This window comes from Dryas octopetala, chromosome 6 (genome assembly GCF_963921425.1).
Source record: "Dryas octopetala chromosome 6, drDryOcto1.1, whole genome shotgun sequence".
Classification (NCBI taxonomy): domain Eukaryota; kingdom Viridiplantae; phylum Streptophyta; class Magnoliopsida; order Rosales; family Rosaceae; genus Dryas; species Dryas octopetala.
This window is the reverse complement of record NC_141371.1, coordinates 11,458,631-11,486,316: the sequence shown is the minus strand read 5'-3', so window position 1 is coordinate 11,486,316 and position 27,686 is coordinate 11,458,631. Positions and strand designations below refer to the sequence as shown.

General features: G+C 35.5%; 2 protein-coding genes across 3 annotated transcripts; both read left to right on the top strand.

Moving 5' to 3' along the window:
* The first annotated feature begins 1,922 nt into the window (after positions 1–1,922).
* On the top strand, positions 1,923–9,002 carry LPAT2 (lysophosphatidyl acyltransferase 2). Of its 2 annotated transcripts, XM_086247303.1 has the most exons (11): positions 1,923–2,271; positions 2,827–2,949; positions 4,317–4,356; positions 4,482–4,555; positions 4,863–4,922; positions 5,517–5,594; positions 6,369–6,527; positions 6,739–6,864; positions 7,920–8,012; positions 8,232–8,318; positions 8,450–9,002. In XM_086247303.1, the coding sequence occupies exons 1-11, from the start codon at positions 2,191–2,193 to the stop codon at positions 8,684–8,686; spliced, it is 1,158 nt and encodes a 385-aa protein (XP_086103429.1). In that variant the 5' UTR covers positions 1,923–2,190; the 3' UTR covers positions 8,687–9,002. The 2 variants fall into 2 exon arrangements, with proteins under 2 accessions (XP_086103429.1, XP_086103431.1); XM_086247305.1 differs by lacking the exon at positions 2,827–2,949.
* Positions 9,003–19,560: 10,558 nt separating this feature from the next.
* LOC147282380 (DNA-directed RNA polymerase I subunit 1-like) lies at positions 19,561–24,467 on the top strand. Its single transcript, XM_086248205.1, has 9 exons — positions 19,561–19,578; positions 19,752–19,921; positions 20,217–20,376; positions 20,565–20,855; positions 21,571–21,855; positions 22,011–22,181; positions 22,870–23,032; positions 23,931–24,121; positions 24,201–24,467. The coding sequence occupies exons 1-9, from the start codon at positions 19,561–19,563 to the stop codon at positions 24,465–24,467; spliced, it is 1,716 nt and encodes a 571-aa protein (XP_086104331.1).
* Positions 24,468–27,686: the final 3,219 nt, after the last annotated feature.

Genomic DNA, 27,686 nt, shown 5'->3' with positions numbered 1-27,686 from the left:
GTTTTGGTTTTGCAGGTAAATTAGGCAAAAAATGGTTGGCCAACCACATTTAAAGAAGAGCGTGATCAACCACAATTAAAAAACCAAATTTAAGTTCATCTGTACAGATCTATAATCTGACTGATTAGTGATCATCCAATAATATTCAATAGTACACTTGAATTGTACGGTGTTGTATTGATGAGAGTAGCTAGCAATATTGGCATTAAAAATAGAGAGTGGCACAGCTTTGAAAACCAAGCTCAGAAACACATATAAAATATGATTGCAGTTTTGATTTATCTTCCATTTCCCATACATGGAATAAAAAGACAAAAAAAAAAAAAACAGAAAGAAACTTATCGATGTAATCCATACACATGCATGACAGGTGACCCCTGTCCTGGTGTTTTCTGGTGTCACTGTTATCAAGTTAAGCAAGGCCTCACATTTCAGCGTGACAACTGCCAACAGTTTTTTCAAACCTGCTGCACTCCAACATGTATTCTCCTACCATTTGAGGCCAAATTGACTCATTCAATATTTGGTGATGTCAAACTCAAATGATTTATTATTAAGGCTGATTAATCAGCTTAAATGCCATCAACACAATGCCACTAGTGTAAGAGCAAGTCAATAGTAAGGACAATTAAGGGGTCAATGTGCAATAATAAAAGCTTGGTTATACTAATAAGGTCATCTTCTCTTATCAAATTTTGTACGAAATTATTGAATTATCAATATAGATACGCATTCAAATAATAATTTACTTAATCAATTATTCAAATTGAGTATTTGTAAACTTATAATAAGGATAATGTCTGTTATCATATATTTGACATAAAATTCTACAATATAAACACTACATGTTATGTAAATGATTTGTAACCGTACTAGTCGTTGACGAATATATCTTTTCATTACTAGAGTATAGATTGTCTGCCATCAAATATATTTATATGACATATGATAAATGCATGTTTTCATATATATATATATAGTTATTCTCTAGAGAGATTGTCCGCATTTTTCAAAATTTACGGATGCCAACATTATGGTCTATATATATATAGAGGAGTGCTCTAAAGCTAACCAGTTAGCAAGTTAATACGAAGCTAACCATGCTTTTGGGCCCACCACATCACTAATCTCATAATCCGAACCATCAATTATTTAGGCCATGCTTCAAAGATCATCATTGCAAAAAATCAACTAAATCGAAAATCATGTAGTCATCTAATTGAGATCAAATAAATAGACGATCAGTATTTTCGATAAAAGCATAGAAATAGTTGTTATTATAATCAAATGGCTAAATGACTTCTGATTTTGAAGATTTTTTACATGAATGATCTTTGAAGTATGGCCTAAAAAATAAACTGTTTGAATTTTGAAATTACATTATGCAGTGGGCCCAACAAGGTCGTTAGTTTTGTATTAACTTACTAACTAGTTAGTTTTAGAGAATTCTTGTATATTATATATATATACTTATTTGGGTACAATAATGTTCTCATATTTAACATGGTATATTGTTAGTGTCAATTTTGACACCATATATCAAAACAACAAATCACATAATAACTAGTCTAGATTAAAAATACGACAATGCTAGACTGTTTGGGAAGAAAACTTCCATAATAAGCAAACACCCCATTTTGAGAAGATACCCATAAGGCATAGCCGTTGAAGAATTATTGACAAGAAAAACTCAAATATATGACTATTTGGGATATAGATAAAATGTGGGCCATGGACCCACCATTCCCATCAACATCGAGAATCAAGCCAACCAAATGATGCCGACCACAGGAATGAGATAATAATAATAATAATAATAATAATAATAATAATAATAATAATAAGAGGAGTAAATAAAAAAATAAAAATAAAAAGAGAGTAAATAGAGAGAGCGTTATGGCAAAACCAGAAAAGCCCATTCCCTTCAACTCTTACGAGAAACAGCGTTTAAAGCGCGCTTCATATCACACGCATTTCCACATTCACATTTCACGTTTCACACTCTCTGCCTGAGTGCGAGAGACTGCCTTGCCTTCTCCTCATACACTCTCACATCTCATTGAATTAAATCCCCAATTTATTTATTTTTTCATATTATTAATCAAATTTGATTCTTTCTCGAGCACTTTGAATCTCTGTCTCTGCGAATCTATTCGTTTCTCTGCGTCTGTGTCTTGTGGGTTTGGGGCCATGGCGATTGCAGCGGCAGCTGTCATCGTTCCACTGGGCCTGCTCTTCTTCATCTCAGGCCTCGTTGTCAATCTCATTCAGGTAACCTCTCTCTTATGTTTTTCGCTTCATGATTCTGTATTTCCTTATCCCAATTGCCTAGATTTGGTTTCAGTTAGCTCATTTATGCTCCTTTTGCTATTGATTTCTTCAATTTTGGCCTGTATTCTACGAGGGTTTTGCTTCTTTTGTTTTCTTTTCGGTGGTTCAATTTAAGTTGCTTGTGGTTAATGATTTTAGCTTAATGGGTTCGTTCTCAAGTGGGTTTTGGGCAGGGTACGTCTCTCAGCTTGCATGTGAATCTGGGTTTTGTTTATACTATTCGACTTTGACCTGCATGCTTCATTTGATTCCCGATAAAATTTTGGAAAGAAAAGAAAGCGTACAATTTATTGAATCTTACATGCTGTTGGACCCATTATTCAAAACTGAGTGAGATTTTGATATTTAGGAGTTTTTTTATTTACTTGTTTCTGTTTAATTAACATGTCAATTGTATAGTATATGTACATACACATATCTTTGTGTGTGTGTGTGTGTGTGTGTGTGTGTATTGGGGGGTTTAGTCAATTTAGCCAACTTGGTCCCTTGTTTCAGGCAATTTTCTTCGTTCTTATTCGGCCTCTGTCTAAGAATATATACAGAAGGATCAACAGAGTGGTGGCAGAATTGTTATGGCTGGAGCTCGTGTGGCTCATTGATTGGTGGGCAGGCGTTAAGGTGTTAGCTAAACCCCATATCATGTTATTTTAGTAATTTCAATTCATTTTATGCTCTTAAATGCAATTGATTTTATTGTATGTTTAGTGTTATTGAGGTCTTCCCCATATATTCTGCTAGCTTCCAAGTTCTAACCATGTCTTTTTCAAATAAATCCCTATCCATAAAACTGGTATGAACCCATGCATCATGAAGGTTATTGCTGGCTTTTGAAAGATTCTGACTGCAGAAATTGTTACTGCAAGAAAGACTAGAAGGTGAAGAAATCAAAGCATGAGGATCAAATTTTGTTTCTTAGAAATTTCTATAAATCCCTAAAATACAGAGCAGTTCCTAAAGAAGGAAGTTTGGGTCTCACACTTTTGTTTGTGCGGGCGGTGGTGGGGGGTTGGGATTTGGAATTTGCTTGTATTAATGATGCACTGTCTTTTTTGTGTGTTTCAAGGTGGTGAGAGAGATTGACTTATCATGAAAAAACAAAAGTGAGATAGATTAAGATATCCTAATGCTGCCTTGCGTCATGGTCTGGTAGATTTTCCCTATTATACCCCAGCTTGTTATACTTGTGTGTGGATAGTGTGTGCATGTCTTAAGTCACATATCACGTCTATATAATCTATTATGGGGAGCTTCATTAGCGACTAATCCTTTTGGGATATCGTGTCGATGTGACAAGCGCATCTCTGAGTCATGACAAATATTGTTAGAGCCAAACCTAATGCTGCCATTTGGGCTTGGGTCACTTCAATACAAATAGTTTGGGCTTGACGAGAAATTCAAGGATTTGATTTTCGTGTTTGGCCTCGATAGGGATTTAAGTGGGGGAGGTTGTGAATCCGGAATTTTGTTTGGTGTGTGCATTGTGCAAGCTCGTGCTGAGTCCCACATTGATTGTGTGTTTGGTTGATCTGGGTTATATAAGCGATTACGGGAAGCTTCAGTAGTTACTAGGGTTAAAAGCTACATTAATTACTAGAGGGGCATCACACTAATATGGTGAGTGCATCCTTCAGTCATGATATTTCAAATACAGTTGGTTGAGAACCTTTTTAGTATGAAAACATGTAGTGATAAGGGGAATAACATACATATCCTTTATACTTGATTTGTTTCAAAATGAGAGTTTGCCTACATATGATTAACTAACTTATTTCAAAGTTGAACCATGATTTCTTTGTTCTATCTCAGTCAGGAATTTCACTTTTCATTTGCTTTGCTATTCTTTTATCTTTTCAGTGACTTCTGCAAATTTAGTTACTTAAAATTAGTAGTAATAACATGAAGGGCATTTCTTATGAGTTATGACCTGGTTTAAAAATCACTTTAAAATATCTTGAAATTAAAAAATAAATCTTTATTTGCTGCAGATCCAAGTATACACAGACCGTGAAACGTTTCATTCAATGGGTAAGGCTTAAACTATTTTCTTCCGTTTGCTTGATATTTCTTTGTTTTTAGGACTACATATACATTGTCCTTTTCAAAATTATGCAGAATAGTTTATTTATCTGCTCATCTTTTGTATTTTCTAGGTAAAGAGCATGCACTTGTCATATCTAATCACAGAAGTGATATTGATTGGCTTGTTGGATGGGTTCTGGCTCAGGTACACCATTTATGTGTCATGGCTTTAGTTACATGTGTGCACAAATACATGCAACCAGGCGAACAATGTCTTCATATTCGTACATATAATAATTATTAAAAAGCATTCCCATACTTGTTTTTTTTTTTTTTTTTTTTTTATCAATGTACATGATCTGTTTGCATTATACTTATAGAGGCACACAAAAGTTACATTCTGGACTTATTCGCATGCACTTGTAAATGTTGTACACTATTTGAATTGAGAATTTTGGTTCCATATTGGGCTCTGGTGTATTTTATACTGATTTAGAGTTAAACTTATGCAGAGATCAGGTTGCCTTGGCAGCTCATTAGCTGTAATGAAGAAATCATCAAAATTCCTTCCGGTATGTTCCAACCTAAGATGTCCTGTCAGCATGTGGAGATAAAGCTTTTAAGTCACTGACTGTTAAGTTCAGTTCATATATATATATATATATATATATAATTGATCTTTTCTCAAAATGGAGTAGTTTGTAACCTTAAAAAACTTGGATAAGATTTTATACTGTGCGATTATGGTAAGATCCTTAGATATAGAGTTTAGGTTTTATGGAATATTTAATTTCAGTCCACATTGTTAAGGGAGGAAGGCGCTTTTTTATACACACAAATTCCATCTTGGAAGTAAAACTAAAGATAATATCATACGTTGTAGAAGTACTTTTACCTTACTATTGGATTGATCTTTGCTTTATAGAAGAAAACTAGAAAAGAATTAATTGATTTCTGAAACTGGATGCCATCCATCTTATTTTGAAAAACAAGAAACATAATCTAAATGATTTATTAAAGTAAGAAATAATTACTGGTTTGAAGTTTTGACGCAATTGTCAACGTTGTCTTGTGATCAAATTGTCATTCACTATAATCATTTTCATTTGCCTTGTTTTGAGTGTTCCTTACTCCCTGTCAGTTAATTCTATGACTTATATATGCAGGTAATAGGGTGGTCAATGTGGTTTTCTGAATATCTTTTCTTGGAAAGAAGTTGGGTCAGAGATGAAAGCACATTAAAGGTATTGGTGTATTTGTTATATATATAATGTTATATACATACAATATACATGCACACACATCATTTATCTTTAATGTAGAGTTTTTCCTTCTAATCAAACTCTTAAGGAGGCTCTCGATTGTTGTCCCCGCAGAAATCATAACTTCCAATGTCACACCTTTATCTACCCCAAATAGTAATGTTTCCATTTTTCCCACCTCCATAGCTAAATATCAATGAACTCATTTTTTTCTAATCAATTGTTCAAGTGCCTTCCTGTTGCCTTAACATTCTTGAAAAAAATCCTTTACTCTAGATGAATGGTCTGCTTTTGTAACCATTTTACTTGATATAAGAGGAATTTTGAAGGAAGTAGAGGATGTTTTGGCTCTGCCATCAGGTTGATGTAGGAGAACACAAGGTGGGTTGATGATTTTGGTGGACTTTAGATTGTAGAAACTTTAGTAATTAGAAGAGGTTTAGATTAAAGAAAGATTTAGAGTTTGTAATTTTAAAGAATTTAGGGAGATAGTGAATAATAGCTAGGAGAAATGAGAATAGAGAGTAAGGAGATATCAAAGCACCTAGTCTTTCAACAATGCTTAATTTTAATTTCATCCAAAATCTGACTTGCTTTACAAGAGATACCTTATTTATAGGCTTCCAATAGAACTCCCAAAGACTATTAGAAATACTAAGAGAGAGCGAATCTATCTGTGGGATGGCTTGGCTATTGTTGACAGTGGTGGCATGGTATCCTTGTTCTCATTTGAATCTTGTGGTAATGTATTTGCAGTCAGGTCTTCAACGGCTGAAGGACTTCCCTCAGCCCTTTTGGTTGGCTCTATTTGTAGAAGGAACTCGTTTTACGCAGGCAAAGCTTTTAGCAGCACAGGAATATGCAGCCTCAACGGGGCTGCCTGTCCCTAGAAATGTTTTGATTCCTCGTACTAAGGTAAAATTCTCATTGCATCTGCTCATCTACTACTTTAAGTAAACAGTAACAATTGTTTCCTTAGAATAAATTTTCCCTTTCCTGGATGCTTAATGTAACTCCCTATCAGCATAAAAAATGCATGAAGTTCTAGAATCCTCCCTTATAACAGGACCCATTATTCCCTATTACACGTGGTCTGGAAAATCTAATTAATTTATGTTGCTTTCAGGGTTTTGTCTCTGCAGTAAGTCACATGCGCTCATTTGTTCCAGCCATCTATGATGTAACAGTGGCTATTCCCAAAAATTCACCTGCACCTACAATGCTAAGACTCTTTGAGGGGCGACCTTCTGTGGTAAGCCTACTGTACTTGAGATTTTCAAAAAGACTATTACTGTATTAGAGGTTGAAATAATGTATACTTTTTTTGTGTGTAGTAAGTGCATGTAGGTTTGAACGTTTAGATTCACATTTATTAGTACTGAAAAGGAATGCTAAATCAACATTTTTGTTTTATTGGGTACACACATTTGTGGCATTTTGTGTAAGCCATTCACAAGTTGAGCTAACTTTTGGTAATAGCTTCACATTCTTCTTTGTTTTTTGTTTTTTGTTTTTTTTCTTTTTAGGGGGGGGGGGGGGGGGTGTTTGTATGTTATGGCTCCTCTCATTAGATTCATCCTTCATTCACTCCTTGAAATGAGATTCATGTTTCCAATATGCTAGTTCTATTTGAAAGGCTTTTCTGAAATTTAAGGCTTTGGCCTGGAGGCCCTGGACTGTTATTTATGAACGAATATATATATATATATATATATATAATGCTTCAGATGAGAAGACCCAAGAACGATCTGTCCAGAATAGATAGTTGCATGATGCAGTGGGAGTAGTGAAACTGTCGATTTGCAATATGAGTTCTCTTATACATTGTGGATTTGGATCACTTGTTTTCATATCAGTTCTTTTTGGCATTTCCCTTAAATGTTCTGGTAGAAGGAAAAGGGCAATGATTTTTGTTTTATGCTCGTTTCAAAATTCTGGGTCCTTTGGCTTATGCACGTAATTTTAAATGTCTTATGGTTATATGAAAATTTTCATTTGGGTTATGAGAAATGGTTCATGTCATATCTGGATGTCGACTACTACAGAATTTGAAGCTCTTCTCCTTGACTGTGATAATGCTAGATTTGCATTGTCCAATCATTTGGTTTTCATTTTGTTTTGGTGGGTAATGGAAGCCGGCATTTCATCTTGAACTTGATTTGAAAATTTCAAAGGATTAAAATAAAATTATGTACATCAGTGATAATTGAATCATACTGCAATGGCTGCAGCCTTGTGCACTGAGCTTCATATTTGGGTTTTTTCTTCTCGGTTATATAAAATTTCCTGGTTGTTATTCTCTTGCAGGTGCATGTGCACATCAAACGGCATGAGATGAAGGATTTGCCTGAAACTGATGATGATGTTGCACAATGGTGTAAAGATATATTTGTGGCCAAGGTCGTTACTATATAATGTGTTGCATGGCTTTGTTTCTCTGGCATTTCTGTTATCAAAGTAAAGATGAAGATGTATTTTGCACACAATATTTCTTGAAGCATTTTGAACTTACAAATCTGGTTATTGGTCAAAAACCTCACTAATCTGGTATTGCTTCCAATAATTCATGTATTAATTTCCTAATTTTGGTTGTCTTGCTGTTTGCTACCGGTATACTAGGATGCATTATTGGAAAGGCATATAGTAGAGCAAACTTTTGGCGATCAAGTTTTGCAAGCTACTGGTCGGCCAGTGAAGTCTCTTTTGGTGGGATACTTGTTTCTACTAAATTAGCCAACTTGCAACTCAATTCATTTTAATTAGCATGTTATCTTTCTCTATATTTGGGTTACCGGCCGTCTTGTAAGTATTGCTAATTTAACTTATGCTTGGTACAGGTTGTCACATCTTGGGTATGTCTACTTGTTTTGGGGGCTCTAAAGTTTCTCCATTGGTCTTCACTTCTATCCTCATGGAAGGGTATCGCATTCTCAGCATTGGGTTTGGGCCTTGTCACCGTCCTTATGCAGATCTTGATACGGTTTTCTCAATCAGAGCGTTCAACCCCCGCCAAGGTAGCTCCGGCAAAGCACAAGAACGGAGGAGAATCTTCTGGCAAACAAAACAAACAGTAATAGATTACAGCCTCATTTTCAAGCCTCTTCTATAACTGGGCAACTTGTGGTTCATGTTGCTTGTGTTTTGTCACCCCTGCTGGCCTTACCTTGGTGTGGGCTAGTGTTAAAGCTTTTCTCCCGTGGCGTCCCTTTGATTTTGTAAAACACATATTTTTGTATGCATATCAATTCATTAACCACTGGTTGAAAGGGGTAATTCCTGTATAAACTCAGAAAAATGGCTGTAGCAGCACTGCTAGCTAGGTCTAGGATACCTCTCTGAAATTACTCTCTTTGACCACTGCTATTTTTAATATCAGAATCCATAAAATTATCAGCATTAGTGATCAATGGCATAGGGGTGAGGCCTTGGACGTGACCCTTTTGCTTTTTTCAATTCTGTACCTTGTAATTTATATGATCGAGTAATTTATATGAATTGGTTAAGCTTGTTTGCAAGTGAAGAGGTGGTAGGAGGTTATTTTTTTTAGTACGTACGAGTTTCACTACCAAGATTTGTGTCCTAGTATCACAATTCACAATTAACAGTTCGTGGTTGTCTGGTTGACTGACTTTTTGCTTTTACGTTTTTTTTTTTTTTGTTTCTGTAAAAAAACTACTTATCGGATAATGAAGTTTAATATAAAAAATAAAAAAAACCTTAGAGGAAGAACCATTAAGCTGGAATGTGAATCTTTAAAATCTATCATTGGTTCATATCTGAATTACATTTTTCAATAGAATCTGAAGAAAAAAAAAATCTTGCAATCTGAATTACATTGTCAATGAGAGCGGATTCCTTACATTGTCAATAATGCAATCTGAATTACATTGTCAATAATAAAAAAATATTATTTTATTTGGATGAAAATAAATATGGGTATTACTCACCATTAGATGCATTGAAGGGCTAAGATGAAGAGTTGTACCAGTCTGGTACCAAAAAGCGGGTAAGAAATCCGCTCTCGTCAACTGGTGGTTGAATGTGTTAGTGTGAAAGCTATCCATGTGTTAAGGCCTTCCACAGCAATGATATTGAGAGTGAGAGTGAGAGTGATTGGAAGGTCTAATTTTGCTACAATGGGCCGGAATAATGAGAGTGAGGGTGAGTGAGGGTTAGAGTTGAGGGTGAGGAGAGGATCTGGTTGAGAGTGAGAGTGTGTGAGTTTTTTATCACAGTGGGTCCCACCGAAATCGAAAAGACGAAAAAGGGCAGAGAGAAGAATTAAAACCCTTCAGCACAGTCCGGAATTTTCGTTATTGGCAGGGGTATTTTTGTACTTGCGGAGGGAGAGAAAACAGTGGCCGACAAGCACTGTTCACCCAATAAAGCACCGGAATGGAAAAGACGAAAAAGGGCTTTTGACAAATTCAAAAAGCTGAGGCACGGTCCGGAATTTTAATTATTGGCAGGGGCATATTAGTACTTCGGAGGGAGGGATGCAAGTGGCCGACACGCCACTGTTCATCGCAGGTGCTGCCTCCCACTCGCCCACACTCGCGCTTGCTTCACACCGTTGGCCCAGATCACTTGCCCGTTGCAGATCAACGGTCCTCTTTTTAAGCCCGGTTTCAATTAAAAAAAAAAAAAAAAAAGGAAGGCTGCAACACGTGGCAGCGTCTGGAGGCTCAGATGAGTGTATCCGTTGGAAATCAACGGCTAGAATTAATTAACCGTTATAATGCAATTAAAAATACCAAAAAAATACCAAAAAAATTCGAAAAAATATTTAAAAATTCTGAAAAATTTATAACGGCTATTTCATAATTTTTCCTATAAATTGAGCATTCACACTTCATTTTTTCACACATCTATCTATCCAATTCATTCATTTTATCAATCTATTCAAATCACCTCACTTTTCCTAGAAAATTCTTTTTTTCCAATCATGGAAAATTCAAGGAAAAAGAATTGGTCCATTGAAGAAGAGGTAGCGCTTGTTGAAGCTTGGATGGAAAATTCGGAAGATTGTGAAATCGGATCCAATCAAAGAAACATGGAATTTTGGAATAAAGTGTACGATCAATTTATTCGGAAATGTCCTCTCGCCGTGAGGAATGGGCGACAAATTGGGGCGGTCATGGCTCACTTCAAGAAAATAGGGCAAGCCACCTCGAAATATCATAAATGTATCTTGGCGGCCGAACGATCACGCACTAGCGGGCAAAATCAAATTGATACGGTGAGTTTTGCTAATTAAACTCAAATATTTTTGTTAATTAAATTCACATATTTATGTTTGATTAATATGTGTGTACTTTATTTTAAATTGTGTATACTTTATTTGTGCTAGTTAAACTCAAATATTTTTGTTAATTAAATTCACATATTTATGTTTGATCAATATGTGTGTACTATATTTTAAATTGTGTATACTTTATTTGTGCTAGTTAAACTCAAATATTTTTGTTAATTAAATTCACATATTTATGTTTGATCAATATGTGTGTACTATATTTGAGATTGTGTATACTTTATTTTTGCTAGTTAAACTCAAATATTTGTGATAATTAAATTCAAATATTTGAGTACCATTTATAATTCATTAATTTGTTTTCATATTACTAGGTGACCTTTGCCAACGCACGATACCAAGCAATAAAGCCGAAAAACCGTCCTTTTGCTTGGCACCATTGTTTTGCTAAGATGCAACACTTTGTGAAGTGGCAACATGCACAAACCGACACCCCCACTGATGCCGATACCGAAGCTGAAGCGGTTCAATTGAGCGCGGATGAGGATGCCCCGGCCTTTCAACCACTTAGCGGTAGTCGCCCGAGGCTACCTGGTAGAAACAACTCCAAGAGGGCCAAACAAGTTGATACTAATGATGATGACCTTGCCGATAGTATCAGGTTTCTTTGCCACGGGCAGAAGGACATAGCTGCTTCACGCGACCGATTGATCAAAGAGCACACCGATTTCAAACAAAAGCAGCAAGATTATGAGGTCATGGGCAAGGACCTCACCAACATGCACGGAGAACAACGAGCGTTTTGGGAGGCACAACAGCGTGAGGTTTTGGCGAGGTGGAGGGCAAGTGCTGCTAACGAGGCCAATCAGGGCACGTCAAGCTCGGGAGGGTACTTCCCCAACACTGACTTTTCACAATATGACTGACGTGTCATTGTTTTTCCAACTATTTCTGTCGTGTACTTTATGTATGCATTTTATTATGAATTAAAATAAAATACCCTATTATTAAATATGTCACGGATTCCTTTACTTTTCCAAGATGATAAGATAGCCTGTTATGACTGATGATAAGATTTTGATTCGTTTAACTTTCCAAGATGATAAGATTCTGATTCGTTTAACTTTCCAAGATGATAAGATAGCCTGTTATGACTGATGATAAGATTTTGATTCGTTTAACTTTCCAAGATGATAAGATTCTGATTCGTTTAATTTTCCAAGATGATAAGATTTTGATTCGTTTACATTATCACACCTAGTCTATAAATTTCACCATGTCGTGCCTTCACCAATTCACCCTGCTTAGTAATTGCAGAAAATTCGTTTACACTTTGCTTCAGGATGTCTACCCCCCACAATTATGATTCAGATGAAGAGATGTTTCAGGCACAACTAGACATGTACGATGACCAGCTCGCAAATATCACGGCGTGTGCCATGGCTGCTTACCGACGACATAAACAACGAAGTGAAAGAAGGCCAATACATGGAGGCACATCCCAACCACGACGATATATCCCTCGAGACCGACAACTAGGCCATGGTCTTATTATGAGCAACTATTTCGACCCTGGAGCAAGATATACTGAAGAGATGTTCCGACGACGCTATCGGATGAAGAAATCACTATTCTTAAAGATGATGCAAGATGTGTGCAACAAAGATGTCTACTTCCAACAAAGACAAGACGCTACTGGAAGATGGGGCTGTACGCCAGAGCAAAAGCTGACTTCGGTCATGAGAATGCTCTCCGCTGGGTACTCGGCTGATGCCCCAGACGAGGGCTTCCAAATTGCCCAAACCACAGTGCTGGAGTCATTCAAGAAGTTCATAAGAGTTATTCCGGAGGTGTACGGAGCGGAATACCTCCGCACACCAACAGTGGCTGATCTCCAACGGCTATTGCGTAAGGCTAAAAAAAGAGGATTCCCAGGTATGCTAGGGAGTCTGGATTGCATGCATTGGGAATGGAAAAATTGCCCAGTAGGACAACAAGGGGCATATCAAGGCCATTATCACACCCCAACTGTGATATTAGAGGCCGTTGCCGGGTACGACACGTGGATTTGGCATGCCAATTTTGGTTTTCCAGGGAGCAACAATGACATCAACGTATTGGATGGCTCACACCTTTTTGATGATGAGGAGCAGATGCGAAACCATCAGATCAAGTATAAGGTTAATGGCAATGACTACACAATGGGGTATTATCTAGTGGATCGGATCTATCCCAAATGGGCCACGCTTATACAAACAATAACGAATCCGGTAGGAGAGGCAAGTCAGCTATTTGCAAGATATCAAGAGTCCTACCGGAAAGATGTCGAGAGGGCGTTCGGGATTCTGAGGGCTAGATGGGAGATTCTAAAAAAGCCCGCCAGAGGATGGAATGTCAATGATCTGGGCTATATTATGAAGACATGCATAATTTTGCACAACATGATCATTGAGGACGAGCGTCTAGAGAACGAGGACGATGAATCGGACGATGACATTGACCACGTTCAGGAAAGAATCTCCCGGGCTGTGGCACGGTATGACACTGAACCATATGATGGAGGCCAAAGTTATCAGCCAATTCTTTTAGAGCAACGGCTTTCTCGGGTTAGGTTGATACGGTCAACAACACTCCACCGGCAACTGAAGAATGATTTGGTCCAGCACCTTTGGACGCGAGAAGGAAGTCGTGGCCAAGCACGAGGCCGACGCCGGCGATGAACGCCGAAATGTTGAAGATGTCTCCAATACCATTGTGTGTTTGTTTGTGTTTGTGTTTGTGTTTGTGTTTGTGTTTGTGTTTGTGGCTGTCGTTTTGTGTTTGTTTGTGTTTGTTTGTGATTGTTTTTTGTTTTATTTGTTTATGTTTATTTATGTTTGTCTTAAATTTTCTTGTTTTATGTTGGTGAAATGAAATAAAGGTATTGGTGGAGACAAAATATAGAATTTATATTTTAGGTAATAAAATTATAATTTCAAATATAGTCAATATTGACCTTATATTAAAGATCTCTTTAAAATAAAACTAATGGTATAATTTTTATAAATATTTAAACTATAAATTATAACTTAACTATAACTTAATCTAACTTAGGCTTAATTTAATTATATACAATTACATTACTCTCAGCTCTTACTCTCAGCACCACTGTAGCTTCAGCACATATCACTCTCACTCTCAGGACAAAAAATCACTTTTCAGGCCAAAAAATCACTTTTCAGGCTATGTCTTACTCTCACTCTCACTCTCACCACTGTGGATGGCCTAAGGCCGTTGTCCATAAGTTGTCCCTAAACCCTATGTGAGGGGGCGTTTAAGGACTAAATTTCAAATCGAAAATGTAAAATGTAGCATAAAATTTTGGAAGGTGTTTGGACCTCTCAAGTCTTCACCCATTGTTAATTAATTTTGATTAGATGCCTAAATTCTTCATTTTTAAGGATATCTCAATGCATTGAGATTTAGATTAGTACTAAATAGATAATTTTGTGAAATAAACCTTTTTAATGCCGGAATTATTTTTTGACTCTCAGCTCCAAAATTAAACTTTTTTGACACTTTCTGAACCAAAACACCATTTTAAGTTGCCATTGGTCCACATGGCAACATTCTGACCAAAAGACTACTTTAACAAAAATGTAAAAAACGTGAAAAAAAAAGATAGAACATGATGAACTGGCTGCATCTAAAATGGATGTAGCATTATTTGTCGATCATTTTTCACCCATAATATCAATGTCCATGGAAATTTCAGACCTGCAACAAAGAACTTTGATTAAAATTTCAGATTGGTTTCTCTGTATGGAAAATAAAGATTTGGTCAAGGCATCTATGGAAGAGAACATGCCCACCAGTTTGGATGTCTTTTGAGCGCCTTCGCACCAAGGGATCAGCGATTCAGCAATATCAACACACACGACACACTTTTAAAAGAGAGAAAGAGAGAGATGGGTAGTGGGGGGATATTATGGGTTATTCTCATCATCGAGAGAAGATTGTATCTGAGAGAGAAGGGAAGAGAGACAAACAGGCTGAGAGTGGAAGGAGGAAAAAATTACCATAATGCACAAGTGAGGAGATATTTAAATCATGGATATAATAGACATTTGCACACTCTTTTTTTTTTTTTTGCACACTCTTAAAAAAAAAAAATCAGAGTGAAAAGGCACACACCTCTCTCTCTCTCCCCTTCCCTCTCTCCTCTCTTCCTTTTTACCTTTCTCTGCAAACACACACCCTCCTTTTCCCCTGCGCCCTCCCATACCCACCAACCTAGCCAAGCCCGGGGTGGGTTGGTCGCCGAAGTGGGGTGGTCGCGAGGGGAAGGGAAGAAGCTGGGGTTGGGTTTCAGGGAGAGAGAAAGAGGAGGAGGAGGTGGGTCGCGGGGGGAGGGGAAGAAGGAAGGGTGGCTGGGGGCAGGGGGCGGGGGAGAAAGGAGGAAGGAGGAGGGGGGTCGGGCTTGGCTGGGTTAGTGGGTTTGGGAGGGCGCACGAGAAGGGGAAGGAGGATGACGTGTGTTTGTAGAGAAAGGTAGAAAGAAAGAGGAGAGAGAGAGAGAAAGAGGTGTCTTTTCACTTTGATTTTTTTTTTTAAGAGAGGTGTGCAAAAAGAAAAAAAGAGTGTAAATAACAGCATTCAAAAAAATTAATTTGGAAACTAAAGGTCAAAAAAGTAAGTTTAGCATTAAAATTAGTTATTTCACAAAATTTCCCTTTTACATTGGAAAATCAATGGCTCAGGTGTTGGTTTCGTCTTTCCATAAGGGTGAGGAAGTCACTTGATACTTATTTTCTTTTGTACAACTCCTTGTGCCAATACTCATCATCCTCTGCAATTTTACATTCAAGAACTGGAGCTGGTCTGTTTTGTCCCATGGGAGAAGAAATCACTTCCTCCTTTCTTTTTGTACAACTCCTTGTCGAGCCAATATTGCTCCTTTTCTTAGGCCCAAGATCAAAAGTATACAAGCCCACCAAGTCAGGAATTGGCCCAGGAATTTCAAAATTCTCAGGCAAATCATCTGCCTCTGGCACATCTTGGAAGAAATTAGACTCCCATTCCATGAATGTGTCAGATTCTGTTGTTTGGTTGCGTTCTTTTTTGATAATTTGTTGTTCTTCGGAGTAGTTGTGAAGATCACCTTTGCTCCTCTTTTTCTTTACCAATTCATTCAAACTTTCTTGATCTTGAAAACTTGATGGATGGTTTATTTCCATAACATGGGTTGAGTACTTGGTTTTGCTCCTTGGTTTTCGACTTATATTTTGTGATAAATAATCAGTTGTAGAATGTTGGACTTCATTAGTGTCCTTTTTGTTGTTGTTGTTGCTGCTGCTGCAAGGACCCTTTGGAGGCCTTCCTCGACCACGGCGACAATTCATGGTTGAGTCAAAAGATTAATAAGAAGAGAAAAAAAAGATTTAGAAACTAAAAATTTTTCAGGGAAAAAGTTTAATAAGCTGTGTGTGACTCTTTAGGGTTAGGTGACCCTTCATATAGAGGTACATAATTCTAAACTTGTTATTCCTAGTTTTATGTGGTGTGGGAATTAATTTAGTCGTTTACAGCTAGGAAAAGGAAAAAACTTAATAGGCAAATCTCTTTTTTTTTTTTTTTGAAAGAAATCTCTAATTCTAGCTGTTGTAACAGTTGATTTTTTTTTTTTGCTCATAAGTAAAGATACAAAAGTACCACTTAATTCTTTTTACCACTTTTTTTTTTTTTTTTATCTAGGAGAAGATTATTCGAACTTGACCAATGTAGTAGGTTAACATGTGATCATGATCCTGTATGTATGATATATATTTTTTTTCATAAATATAATCATGTGAGGTAGTCGTATCATGTCTTATATAAATTGAGAAAGAAAATTAAAATTAAAAATGTGCTTATTGGAACCTCTGATACTCTAGTTTATTTATAATGAAACTATTTGAACATAGATAAGTCTCACCATTATTAGAAATATAATATATAATATAGTCACTTAATTGAAATGGGAGAAAAGCTTCGGTGAGAATAACCTCTGGCCAACTCACCTCGCTGAAAATTGTAAATAGCAATACTCATTTATTTATCTATTTTGAAACTCTGTTTTTTATTTACTGGTCATCACCTGTTGAAGCGAATTTCTTCACTTAGCTTCTTCCTTTTTGTTCACAAATTCGTGTCCTAATATTATGCTTGAAATCCTTGAACACGAATCTAAATGGCCTCTTAGTTACGAATCTTATGATAAGGAGTTAAAGCTCATATTTTATATGAGTTTTTATATTCTCACTAATTTGTTATATTTCCTCACCCACCTTATTTTTACACTCATCATTAAATTTGAAAAAAATATAAAAACACTCTTCTCACCTCTTATTATTTCTATAATACTCTTTGATATACAAACTCAAACACTCACCTACTAAACACTCTTCCTACCTCTTTAAACTATCATTCCACTAATCCATCTTTTTCCAAATAGCGAAAAAAGAATCTTATACCCATCCTTCAATTCATTTCTAAATACCAAATTAAATCCATAAAACTAATATTCAATTTTAAATCAAAAGAAACATTAAAATAGAATAAATTCTTAATCTAAAATTATAAATAAATAAATAATAAGGGTTTAGGGTAGAGAATAATCATATATTTTAATATATGTATGAGCATCAACCAAATAGTATCATAGATTTTAAGCTTTAGTGATAGAGTAGAATTAGGATTTATGGAAGAAAATAATTATGAAAAAAGATGGGTGAGTGAGATGATAGTTAAGGGGGGTGTGAAAAGTGTTTAGTAGGTAGGTGTTTGAGTTGGTATATCAAAGAATATTATAGGAATAATGGGAAGTGGGAACAGTGTTTTGTATTTTTTTTCAAATTTAATAGTGGGTGTAAAAATAAAGAGGGTGAGAAAATATGATATAGGGCCATAGGGGTGACTGGGTGAGAATATAATCACTCTTTTATACACAATGGATGTTTAATTATGATGAACATCAATTATATATATCTGGCATATATATTTCTTTTCGGTGTCATCTCGATCAATTAATGTAGGGCGGCCAAGGGTGCAAGAAATCAAACCATAGAGATAGAGGTTAACCCGAGAAGACCAAAGATTAATTATATACCTACTTAAGTATGAGTGCTTTATTCCAAGTATGCAGATCTTATGTCCACCCTTGTTATTTCTTTGGCAAACTAGGAATCTCCTCCCAAGTAACCTCATATTATTGATGGTTAAGACATTTCCGGATAAAAGTCCAATCTCACTTTTCATAATGCCCTTGGGTAGAAACGAGTGGGATACGAATCTAGACATGGATGTTATATACTATTGTATATAAGTAATTAGAAAAATTATTGTATGTAATTGGAATATATACTATGTGGTATACATATATGGTTCAACTATAGTGTGACATGTGTAATCTTACTAAAATTAGTTTCAAATGCCGTTTACTTGTTGTCAGTGTTTTCAAAAATTAATGAAAAACTATGTGGTCCAACTCTAACTATAGTGTGGCATGATTACTAGCCGGAGTCGGTGAGAATGGGCTGCCGGAGTTCATGAGGTTGGGTCAGACTCATTCCTCTCAAAAAACGATGAGCTAGGAAACTTTTTTTTTATTTTTTTAAGAATATCTTCTAATTTTAATGAAAAATAAAAGTGACAAGAAAAATGTCATTACAAATGTGGCATCATCTTAGTTGTTCTATTTGTTTGGATGACGAGGATTAGAAGGTATGGAAAAAACCAGATAAAGGATCTTGGTCCAATTAAGATACATGGGCTCTTCCCGGCCAAAAAAAAAAACTACATGGGCTCTAGATTGTTATTAGGTTTCGTGCTTTTTGGGTTGTTAGCAGTGGCATCCACATAAATAGTGGAAAATTTCTGTGTTTTCATCTATTACACTTAGACCAATTTGAAAATTGGCTTGGAAGGTAACATGCAAGCCTCTTATCCTCGTAGTTGTTGGGACTTAATGAACCTTTTTAAAAACTTTTTGGCGGAGAGTATTCCGACCACTCTCCGTTGTTGAGTTGATCACCTTAATATATTTTAGATAAATTTTTTCTATTTTATTTTTTCTTGCAAAAAATTATGAAATCACTCAAACTCATTTGACAGCATGCCACCAAAATATAATAAGAAGTTTGGCAGTTTACGGCCGAATATAATAACAATATTCGGCAGAATACTGTCAAATGTCTTTTTCATTTCTATTTGGTGGTTACTTACCGAAAATTCCTCTAATGTTTTATAGTTAGGTGCCGATTAATTACAAATATTTCGACAGACAAATGTCGAATAACTCGACGAATAAAATTGAAATTTTTTATTTTAAAGATAAAATTAAAATTTAAAAATAGGATGGTCAACTCAACAATTTAGGGTGATTGGAATAATCTGGGCCAAACTTTTTATGTAATACTTAAAAGATATATTTTCGATTAAAGAATAATTAAAATTTTATTTTTTTAAAGCCTAATTGAATTTTACACTTCGAAAATAAATTTCTTTCTTGGCATACAAGAATAGTGTTACGGATCTAAGAAAAGATTATAATCTCTAGCACTAGTATTATTTAAAACTCTCTCTTAAACCTCCCACCTCTCTCTCTCACGTTCCCCTGCACTTTCCCGCCATACCTATTCCTTCATCACCCGCACTTCTCACTGCACTTAATACACCGCCATGGCTCAACCCTCGGAGGTCACTCTCTCTCCCTCTCTCTCGCTATATATATATATACTCGCTATATATATATAATTACATATGTATTGTGGTTGAGTTATAATTCAGCGAGTCGTAGTGGTATTATTGTGTTGTTTAGCTCAATTCTTCCTCAAAATTATTCTAAAATCCGAGCTTTTAATTGATGGCAGGCTGCGACGGAGTCGGTGACGGCGGTTGGGTTTGGCTTTTTAACCACCGAAGAGGTGCGAAATCACAGCGTTGTGAAGGTTACCAACCCAATTTTGCTTGACACGTTGCAGAACCCCGTGCCCGGTGGGCTTTACGATCCGGCAATGGGCCCTCTAGAAGGATCACAAACGTAACTTCCCTTTTACGCCATCTATTATTATATCTTCAGTGTTTATAATTATACTGAACATACAAAGATTGAAGTTTTAGAGAAATCTTGATGCATTGCTAAATTATGGCCTGTATAATATAGCAATTTTTTTCTCTAATAATTTTTAATGACAATGAGGCTTCTTTAGAGTCTATGTTGTTATGGAAGTTCTCTTTTTCTGTCCTATTTTTTTTAGTTTCAAGTGGTCCATTTTTTGGCAGGTGCATTTGAATTTATTGTTGATTCACTTAGTTCTTTCTTTTTTATTATGCAGTTGCAAATCATGTGGTCAGCAAGCATTTCATTGCCCAGGTCATTGTGGTAATATTGAACTTATTTGGCCCGTCTATAATCCCTTGACGTTCAATATTCTTCGCAGACTTCTCAAAAGAACCTGTTTATTCTGCCACCATTTTCGGGCAAGCCAAAAGCAGGTAGTTGAACTTCGGCAAAATAGCATATTAGTGTCATGAGGGCCATAGCCCTTTGTGGTGTTCCTTCACTTTTATTGCTCTGAGAAGTTTATATTGGCCACTTTCAATTCCTCTCTAATTTATGTTCCCTTTTCTTTTTTGCTGTGTTTTTTATTAATTAATTAATTTATTTTTAATGTTGATTTAAGGTTGAAACATGTGTTTCGAAACTGGAACTCATAATGAAAGGTGACATTGTTGGGGCTAAAAGGTATTCACTTAGTAAAAAGAAGAAAAAGAAAAAGGAGGACTGCAACAGGAGTGAGAATCACAGTGGCAAGCATTCGAAGCAGCAAAGGTGGACATCTCTTCAGTTTACGGAAGCAATGTCTACTTTGGATGGTACTCTTAAACCGCCTGTGTACACTTACCAGTGGTGCATGAATTGTGGGCAGAAAAATCCTAAAATCACTAGTCCTACTTTTGGATGGTTTCAAATGGTATTCTCTTCCATCATTGGTGTTTGAGAACTGTTGGAGGGCTTAAAAAATTTCTGTTAGCATATACTTTCTTATGGAAAAAAGCTTGCATATTTGCTCTTGACTTTTGAACTTATGGTGGAAAAGTGGTGTGTCAGTTCATTTTCTTTTATGGTAAAAACGGAAGGTTTTGAAAATCCAAAATTTTGATGATTGTCTAGGTGAAATTTTATCTAATCACAAAATTGTCAATAGACTGTTGACAATGGAAAGTGGAAGAAAAGGTCCAATTGCATCCATGGAATACTTGTGGGTAATTAGACTTCTATTTGGTTTCCTAAATAGCACACTTTTATGTACTTGGGTTGCACCTATCTATCTTTTTGTTTGATAAAGTTGGAGCTTCCAACTCTAAAATCAATTGGCAATGATAGAAAATAATTTATACTCAACATGCCCCTCACGTGTGGTCGAACTGATCCATGGATCAATTATATTTGGTGACGTGTAGTACATGTGACCAAACTGGGCCTCACATATGGATCAATTTCCCGCTCTGATACCACGTTAAAGTTAGAGCATCCAACCCAAAACCAAATGACAATGGGTGGTGAGATTTTATAATCTCAACATTGTCTTTAAACACATAGTTGTCTATTATAATTTCCTGTGTTCTGAGCCTTGTAAGTGTTGGATTTATAACTAGTTATTCTCCTTTATGGGTTGATGGTTGTAGAGTTATGATGATGGTGATGCTAGAAGAATTGCTATCAGACAGTGCAAGCCGGTGGGACCCTTAACTGGTCAAGATGAAGGGGCATCTTTTTCTGAGGCTCAAAATTATAACAGTACGCCCTCTTGGGGTAATAGTGTTGATACAGCCATATCAGATATATCTAGTGCATTCTCTCTTGCAACTCAAGATACTGCTACAAAAAGGCACAAAGTACAAGGGAGCAAAGTTCTCAGTGAGTTCTTTGAGCAGAAAAGTTCCTTGTCGCGATATCTAATACCAACAGAGGTATGCTCCTTGCCAGTGTAGGCATGAGACTATGATAAATGAGTGAGATTGATGTTTGTAATTGTTGTCATTGATTTGGGTCCATGCTGTTTGGACCTTCAAAATAAAATTTATTCTTATTAGGAAGTGCTTTGTACTTTTCTCTTTTCTTGCAGGTTAAAGAAAGTATAAGGCTTTTGTGGGAAAATGAGCCTCAACTCTGCTCTTTTATTAGTGATATCCAATGCCAGGGAATTGGAAGCAAATCAGGTCAATCTATGTTTTTCTTAGAGACTATTCTAGTACCACCAATCAAATTTCGTCCTCCATCCAAGGGCGGTGATTCTGTACGTATATTTTACTTCAGGGACTTTCTTCTGTCCTCTCTCTTTCTACACTTATGAACACATATCTATATGTTTATTTATCCATCACATTAAGATCCTTACCCATAGCTGGATTCCAGTTATGGGGGAGATCATTGGATAATGTGGGTCCCCCTCTATTGGATTATGGGCCCTTGTAATTGTCAGGCCCTTTGGTAAATGGACAGAATCCATACCCCAATCTCTGTCTGTTTATCTATTTATCTGAAAAGGCATTTTTGTGGGTTTGTATTGATAAAGAGACTTACCTTACTCTGATAATTCTTTAAATAAGCATTTTCTTTTCTGTTTCACCTCTTATTTTGTGTTTTGCACCCATGATACTGGCCGTATTCAGATATCACAGACCACTGTAAACCTAATATGAGACGTATTCAGATATCATGAACTACTGTAAACTGAAAAGTGCAAGTAGGATAATATGGCCTTTACTTAATGTTAAAGAAGTTCCTTTTATGGGATTGCTTTGTTTGAGTTCTAGAAATTCTTTTTTTTTTTTTTTTTTTTGTTCTGCTTAAGGAGGGTATGGGGTAATGATTTTTGTCCTCTACATTATATCCATTGGATCATGTTCTTACATTTTCTATGTTCATGACAAATATAGTTTTACAGTTTATCAAAAAAGTTTCCTGTTTGATGTTTCTTTTAGGTGATGGAGCATCCTCAAACTGTGTTATTAAGTAAAGTTCTGGAGGCGAATATTTCTTTGCAAAATGCACGTGATAACAACTTAGACTGCTTAAAGAAAATTCTGTGTTGGAGGGATCTTCAAGATTGTATAAATATGATGTTCAATAGCAAAACTGTTGCAGGTGAGTGAATGCGTATTTCGAACTCTGTCAAGGCATAGATTTTGTATTGTGTCTGAATATGTAGTCCTATAGTTCCTTTTTTACATTACATTATTGATCTCTGTTCTGTCACTTTTTCTTTTTGATTTATTAGAGAGTGCAATATGGAGTAGAAGTGTATACAGAGAATCAATGACATAAAACTGGAAATCAATAATGATGCAAATTTGGAAAAATAGATAAAGTGTGATAAAAAAAAAAAAAACAATTGAGGCTTAGTCCACTGCATAACTCCAAATGGAGTACTTGACTTTTAGAGCTGTGTTGGAGTCTCTTAAAACCTACATCTAGAACTAGAGTTATCTTTGATCTCATGTGTGGCCGTCACGAAATATTTGCAGTATTATCAAACGCAGTGGTTATCAGGTGCCCTGTTAATAACATTTGTGTGAAATTGATTATGCATTGTGTTGGTATTCAATTCTGTATGCCTTAAAAGAAAGGGTATAATGTGCTTTGAATGTTTCAGAGTTTATGTTTACTCAATGACACTATTCTTTGTCTCTCTAAAGGCACATGGATTCGTACGTTCGCTATGCATGCATAATATATGTTCATTTGTGTATATTAGGTAATAAAGTTTATATGTTTGTGAAGGGCATGTTCTTAATAAATGCAAGGTGATTATTACCTGTACTTGATTCTATTATTTCAATGATCAATCTCCTTGATCTTAGTCCCAGGTGTGTTGTGTCCCTGTGCAAGGTAACTGATTATTTTAATGTAATGGTGGCACTTTATTTGAAGGTTCTTTTACTTGTAAATGCATCTATGGTACTCTGGATTAGTTAGTGTGTGATCTTTGTCAAATTTTCTGCCTATAGTTGTTAAGCAGTGACCTTTCTGTCCTTAATTTTAGGTCGAGGTCAAAGAGATGTGGCTTCTGGAATATGTCAGTTGCTTGAGAAGAAGGAAGGCCTGTTCCGCCAGAAAATGATGGGAAAGAGGGTTAATTTTGCGTGCCGGTCTGTCATATCCCCCGATCCCTATTTGGCTGTTAATGAGATTGGAATTCCTCCATACTTTGCATCAAAATTAACATATCCTGAGGTGAGGTTGGCTATTGGGTTTTGTGCCATCAATGGAGGGTCAATGTTGTTTTTTTATTTTTTTGTCAAAATTTTTGCAGAGAGTTACTCCATGGAATGTTCTTAAGTTGAGGAATGCTATCGTTAATGGTTCAGAAATCCATCCTGGAGCTACACACTATGTTGATAAGTTATCTGTTTCGAAGTTGTCAAAAAGCCGGAGAGACCGCATTTCAACTTCAAGAAAATTACCTTCTTCAATAGGGGCTCTCACGCAAAATGGGAAGGGTTATAATGACTATGAAAACAAAATTGTATATCGTCACTTGCAAGATGGGGACATTGTGCTTGTCAATCGACAGGTATAACTTGACCGACTTTATATGTATAATTTCTTATGCATATTTTGCAATCATGAGACATTAATGTTATTGTTCTATCTAGACTGATTGTCAAAATTATGGTATCAAGCAGTTAATACTGTGTTTACCATACTATATATGGCTTATGCTGATTGTTAAAATTGAGGAAGAACTTTATTATGAATTAAAAGAATTTTATTTTGAAATAAAAAAAATTTCTTATAAATTTTAAAACACTCTCGGTCTTCATCTAAATTTTTTTTTTCTAAAAAATTTAAGTCTAATTATCTCTTAATTAAATACCAAATATTTTTTTTAGTACGCTAGAGTGGTGGGAGACAAATTTGTTTTACTTTAGATACGAAGCACTTCATTCATGGCCAAAGACCCTGTTCAGCGTTTTAACGCTAGTTCAGGGATTCAAATGCTCATTCAATATTAAAAAAAAAAAAAAAAAAACTATAACTGCTTAACAATTATATAAATATGATTCCATGACAACAATCACATCGATCTTTTGGTCAAATTAGTCACATCTTTAGACTCTAGGGCCTAAATCTTAAGCTCTAAACCATGATAAATCTTACATCTTGCACGACAATCTATATGCATAGCTGCTAAGTAGTCAAAACTTCATTATCTAAAACAAAACAAACGATAAGCATTTGATCGAACGCTTGTAAAGTAATTTTTCCTCAACCTTGGCAACAAACATCTCCATCTTGGGATGGCCAATATTGTGGGGCTTGGTTGCAGACCCCACCCCCAAGATATTGTTTGTGTTTTGAATTCAAATGAGGAGTACAATGGTGCTAATGCAGGCTTGGTTGCATATGTCAATTAGTTGATGATGTTTTTTGTTGTTTTTCATGCAAATGGCGACATCAAAGTTGTAACAAGGCTGCAGACTCTGTAGCTCGTTATACTCTTTAGTTGTGTTGAGTTTTTAGTTTGGATTGTGTAAGATCCAACTTGGCTCTCGACGCTATTTTTCTCTAATGAAATGCAACACCATTTATTAAAAAAAAAAAAAAAACGTTCTTCAATTTTCAGAGATAATTGGAGCAACAATCCTTCAATTTTTCCTTGATTTTCACTTTAGTCTTCCAACTCGTTTTTTAAACCGATGGGTCTTTAAACTTTTCTAATTTCCCTACTTTAGTTCATTTCGTCTATTCCGTTAAGAATTATGTAAATATTAATCTTGTCTCACATAATCACTTTTTTATTTGCAAAGTGGTTATGAAATTAAAATAACTATTTTGTCAGTTTCCAATAAACTTTCTATGTAAGCCATTCATACAAAAGGCAAAAATATTGCTCTTTTATGGGTGCTCTTATTCGCAGCTCTTCTTTTATTTTCCTAATTATTGTTGAACAAAATTTTTAATGACAAACTTGTCCCTTTGTAAAATGACTACTAATGAGAAGGTAATGAAGATAATGTTGGAGGCGGCTTTCCTAGTGAGAAAGGTAAGCGAAAAAAAATTATTTATCATCATTTTCTTTTTTGGGAAAATTGTTCTATTTAAAGACTTATAACCATTTTTTTTTTTAGAATTTAGAAATCAAACTCTCAAAAGTATTAGGGCTCTATCGAGAAGTGCACAAACCCCTCTTGAGTAATACTCGTGGGAGCAAGATTCGAACACTTTTCGATAGGAGCTCGAGCACTACTTAAAAATTATATTTCTAAATTCTAAAGAAAGAAAAGAGGGGTTAAAAAGTTTTTAATAAAAACAAAAAATTAAGAGTTCATTTTCAAATTTCCCATTATTTTTTGTAAGGGCGAGTCCATGTTTGGCCAACCAAGGTGAAACATCCATGAAATGTTCAACTTGAAAAGATGAACAACGTTGACATGTCCTACTCTTTGGGTAGAACGTAGAGGAAATGTTTCATTCTTCATGTGGAGCACCCATAAAATGTTTCTGAACTATGTTGACATGTTTCAGTCTTTGGTCAAATTTCAAGGAAATGTGGATTTGAAGTGATGTTTCACCCATGAAATGTTTCTCTCTTAAGGTAAAACAATCACAAAATAACAATACCTTGTGATGAATGCCAAGAATGAAAATATGAACTTGTTGGATGATAGAACAAAAAAAAATATGGATAATGAAAAGGGATGAGATGATAATCTTTCGAGTGAGAAGTAGTAGTTGAACTGCTATATTAATGATATTTTAGGGATAATGAGGGTTGAGAATGTAGGATTATATATATTCTTATAGTAGCTAGATGATTGGTTATTAAATGTTTCATTTTGAATGTTTTGATTTTTTTTTGGTTAATCAACAATTGACATACTTTGACAAATAGAAATTGAGTGTCATCACTCATCACTAGACCATATGTCATGGGTAATTTAATTGAATATACCACTTTTATACAACTTAAAGCTTTTTTAACCCCCCTTCTCCAAAACTTACTTTTTACTTTTTTAACTTTTTTAATGTGAAATATTCATAATATCCTTCATATAAAACCCAATTTTCTTGTTATTGTATTTTTTTTTTCTTTCTCTCTCTCCTTCATCTAATCTCTCTCTCCCTCGTTGCCCCTATCCCCAAAGATCAAACCCCCCGTCCGACCTGCAAATCTTATTATGCTATTCTCACAAAATTTTATTTTATTTTCTATTATCCAAAACCAAATTTGAGTGGGAGAAAACCAATCTAATGGAGTCAAACCCAATATCTCAAAAGAAAAGGCAGATGTGGGTTTTGTTGCTTTTACAGTCAAATGGGAGCAAGTGTACATATATGCCTGGAGAAGAGAACTCAGCAATATTAGGCTTTGCTGCAGTCAAATGGAGTCATGGGTGTGTTGATAAAGATCCTTGTAGCAGTCAAATGGTAAGAGAGAGAAGGAGATAGATCAAAATGCTACAGTAACAACAATTTGGATTTTTATATGAACGAGATTACGGATATTTCACACGAAAAAAGAATTAGAAAAGTAAGTTTTGAAAAGAGGGGGTAAAAAAACTTAAGTTGTATAAAAGTGGTATATTCAATTAAATTATCCTATGATCATTGACATTAAAATTTACATTTAAAAATAATTTTTTTGGCTTAGGAATATTGCGCTTTAATCTGAATTAGAGAAATGCTATCCACATTATTGTTTGACTTTTTTAGTTTTATTTTTCTCATTCTACAGTGTAGTCTCAGGATTGAAACTGTTTATTTATCATATTATTATTTAAATATTATTTATGTA